Source organism: Hesperophylax consimilis, chromosome 17, assembly GCF_061612785.1.
Source record: "Hesperophylax consimilis isolate HC1 chromosome 17, BYU_Hcon_1.0, whole genome shotgun sequence".
NCBI classification, from domain to species: Eukaryota; Metazoa; Arthropoda; class Insecta; order Trichoptera; family Limnephilidae; genus Hesperophylax; species Hesperophylax consimilis.
Genome location: NC_142852.1, coordinates 14856884 through 14861084, shown reverse-complemented (window position 1 = coordinate 14861084; position 4201 = coordinate 14856884). Strand labels below are relative to the sequence as shown.

Genomic DNA, 4201 nt, shown 5'->3' with positions numbered 1-4201 from the left:
AGTCGAATTCTTATTGAATATTATTAACCTGCGATTTACTTTTTAATCATAATTTAAATAAATAAAAATGAATACCCAAAATAAGATGGATACTTCGCCAACGTGTTCTAAATGACAATAGTGAATTGTGTGGTTGTATAATTGAATCATTAATGCGAAAAAGTTTTGTGCCTCGGCAATACTGGAAATATTGAGTTATGAAGCTTAACGGATTTAAAGAGATAATTTTAGACGGTACCTTAATGTTTTGTTCGTGGGCTAGAGTCTAGATGTGCATATTTGATTATTGTTATTTAAAATATAAGTAATGAAAAAATTCACAGTGTATCTTTAAATGCAAATAGAGACTTTGTTGAGAGATTTTTGCCATCTTTTCACCATTTTCGCTCAATTATTATCGTTTTCTTAATATTAGCGAGCTTCCTCTAATATTCGTATTTACATATCTTCCTTTCAAACCATCTTTAAACGTTTATTACGAGCTCTTAGTCGATGTAATGTAGTTTTTTTAAGAGTAACGTTGTGGTACACAGTAGTGAATGGTGGAAGAAGTCAGATACGCCTGAGAAAGACATAAGCAATAGCGAAGCACTGCGGGGTCCACTTATATATAATTGTTAAATATACTGTTTTGTTAAATACAATGTATTAGTTTAAAAAAGAAATCGGTTTGGTTCGTCAGTTTAGAAATTTCACCTTTGTATAAACCAACTTAGTTGTAATTTTGTTTTTGATTTCCTTTAATAATAAATAAGTAATTTTACTTGAAAAGATGAAAATATAGAATAGAAAAAGAAAAATTTAGAATTTGAAAAGTAAAAAATGAATAACTTATTTTAATTATGTGTTGACAAATGAGTTTATGGTGTTATAGGTTTAATTCCTCGCCTAGCTAAGTACTCCATCATTGCACAATGAACATCTGTCTCTTATAATGATGGTTTGGGGAGTTATCATGTGTATTGTCAGTTTGTGTTTTGTTGGGAAAAAATTTCGGAATATAATTATGTCGATACGAATGTATTCAAATAAATAAATTTGTAATCTAGTTTTTTTTTTTCTTTAAAATATATTGGAAAATTACGTAAAGTATGTACATTCTTTACATTTTATTTTGGGGGGTAAATAAAAGGTTGACCTGTTTTAATATTAGAAACGTTACCATTATATATTTTGAAACTAAATAACATAAACTTGAAAAAGACTGTACGTTATAAACCTATGCAAAGTTTATTCAAAATCAACAAATGAATATAAAAATATTTAAATACTGCAAAACATTTGCAGCAACGGAATGGTTTTCTTGCTTTTTATAAAAGTGATTGTTGTGAAAATTAAGAACTGCCTTTGGAACCTTTTAACAATTTCTCTTCAGCATGTTCACGTTCGTGCTTTAACATTGTTGACTTCTGGGAACACGAAAAACTGCATTCAGAGCATGAGAATGGCTTTACAGCACTATGAGTTCTCATGTGCCTTTTCAGCAAAGTAGAAGTGGTATATGATAAATTGCATTCGGAACACGGAAAAGGTTTTTCTCCAGAGTGAATAAACATATGTTTTTGTATCGAGGACTTTTGGGAACATGAATAATTGCATACTGAACATGCAAATGGTTTGACTCCGCTATGAATCAACAAGTGTCTATTCAAGTGCGACTTTTGAGCACATGAATAGTTGCATTCAGGACACGAGAATGGTTTTTCTCTGGAGTGCGTCAGAAAGTGGTTTTTAAGATAAACCTTTTGTGAACATGAATATTCGCAGTACGAACACGAGAAAGGTTTTTTTCCCGAATGATTCTGTATATGTTTCTTTAAGCTTGACTTGTGTGAACAATTATAGCTACATTCTGTGCAAGAGAATGGTTTTTCTCCGCTGTGAGTCATCATATGTTCTTTTAAGCTTGACTTTTGAGAAGTGATATAGCTGCAGCTGGAACATGAAAAAGGTTTTTCTCCACTGTGAATAAGAAGGTGTTTCTTTAAGCTTGACATCTGTAAACACGAATAGCCGCAGATTGAACATGAGAACGGTTTTTCTCCGCTATGAGTCAGCGTGTGTATCTTTAATGTTGACTTGTTTGAACATAAATAGCTGCAGTTGGGACAAGCGATGTTTTTTTCAGCAGGTGGACCTTTTAAAGTAATATTCTTCCTAGTGAAGTTGGTTGGAAAGTCTTCCTTAGGATTTTCAATTTCTGTCTTAACGATTCCATCAGTTCCCTCTGTAATTAGAAAGCAAACATTAAAATGTTATAAAATGCACCAAATATTTTGTTGTAACCACTAAACTTATCGCGGTAACGGTAATAATAACTGTTCTGACGAAGAATAAAGAGCCAATTAGGAACATTTACAGTTTTCTCATATAACTGATTAGAGATCTGCCAACTTTGAATGGTAGCCACAAATAATCCGAAAATTAGATGCGAGAAAGCTTTCAAACACAAAAATATATTGTACTCGCGTGTAATATCAAAAATTATTTTAGGATTACAGTGACTGCACATTGAAAAACAGGCTCAACCCAAAGCATTCGGTGAAAATATGTGATTTTAACAGTATTGTAAACCTTCCATAAATCAGAAAATCATTTTGATAAACTTACGTATTCCACTTACTGCAAAATACGCCCAAATTATCGAAGTAACACTTTTCGTTTCAACATAATTAAAACAAGAAACCATTATTTAGTCCGGGGGAGATGAAAAAAACATGCGCAACATAGTTGAGTAGGTTCTTAATTTGGGTTATTTAAACATTTTTGCGAACACTGTTGCCAATTTTGAACTTTGATTTAATTGAAAAAATTGAAGTGTAATGCATATTTTACCATCTCACCCGACATTAACAGTTGTTTTTTGTAATAACTACTTTGAAACGATGTGTTATTTAAATAATTTGAGCCTATTAGGTAAGTGGAGTACGAAAATTTAAAAATTTAAACTCATCACTAATTGCCTTATTAATAAACTTGTTTTAAATTATACACAACTGATTATTAGCGGTGCAAAATTAAAATCACAAATGAGTTTTAATATTAGTAATCTACTAATTAGTAACCTGCGATTTGGTTCCCTTGCTCGAAACATTCCACTTTTATCTCCGGAACGACTATATTACCGATCTCTGTGATATATTCATCATATACTCCTGGTTCTGTCTTGATGGTGGGAACATCAGTGTTTATGAAATCCATAGCGCCGCGGAAAATCAACTTCAATAATTCAATAAGTATCTGAAACACAAGTAATAACGTACAAATGAAAGGTATTTCTCCTTTATTAGGGCCCTAGTAGTCGTAAAACGAAAACGATGTAAAAAAAACTGCAATTGCAGTTTTATTTTCGATGAAATTTTGCTGTATAAAAGTTATTTACCAAATTTTATATGGCCCGAGACTACATCAGAATGTTTTATTAAAGAAATTAGGATATATTCAGGGCATTACGGTGTGAATAAAAGCAGGCACCAAACAAAATGAACGTCAAACCAAAATAAACGTGGTTAAATGACGACATAAACCATAAACTTGTCTGATACATAATTTATCTATGGAATTGCCAATTCTTAAGCCTGGTGTACACAATAGAAAACATTTTAGCGCAATTAGGAACTATGACAAAACGTTAAATGTTATTGTTTAAAATTTTTCTTCAAGTTTTGGGTTTAGGTATTATTTTTTTCAAAGGTAGTTTCAATCAAATTAAATTTAGTGGGCGCTGTGAGTGTTGTTGTTGTTTTACTTTTTTCAACATCTAGCAAATTTTTTATTAAATCATAAATATATCATTTTTTAACTATCTAGTTGATATGTCCTTAGGTATATACATGACTTGAATTCACAGAAAGACCAAAGTAAACACGTGCGCCAGCATTTGTCTCTGTAATGCCACACGCAGATGGAGGCGGCAGTTCGGATATTATTAGACCTTAAATATTTACTGAATAGTTTCGCCGGTCCCGCAATAAAAAAATAGAAAGCCAACTTAGAAATACACCCATTAGTCGGCAGATTTAGCTCTAGACCCTCATCAAGTAGTAATTCTGAAATGGGTGTATCGTTAAGCCAGCGACCCGGCAATAAAAAAACCTTCGCCCAAGGCTAGGCTAAATTGTAATTGTTTGAAGGTCATATTTAAAAACGTAATTTTAAAATATTTAACATTAAGTATAAATCTAGATGTAAAAGTAATTGT

The 4201-nt window shown here is 31.8% G+C and overlaps 1 protein-coding gene across 2 annotated transcripts; it reads right to left on the bottom strand.

Moving 5' to 3' along the window:
- Positions 1-1126: 1126 nt before the first annotated feature.
- On the bottom strand, positions 1127-3736 carry LOC149416071 (uncharacterized). Of its 2 annotated transcripts, none has more exons than XM_089641550.1 (3): positions 3383-3736; positions 3066-3240; positions 1127-2227 (listed from the first exon to the last, which is right to left on the bottom strand). In XM_089641550.1, the coding sequence occupies exons 2-3, from the start codon at positions 3199-3201 to the stop codon at positions 1335-1337; spliced, it is 1029 nt and encodes a 342-aa protein (XP_089497676.1). In that variant the 5' UTR covers positions 3202-3240; positions 3383-3736; the 3' UTR covers positions 1127-1334. The 2 variants fall into 2 exon arrangements, with proteins under 2 accessions (XP_089497676.1, XP_089497677.1); XM_089641551.1 differs by having other exon boundaries at positions 3126-3240.
- Positions 3737-4201: the final 465 nt, after the last annotated feature.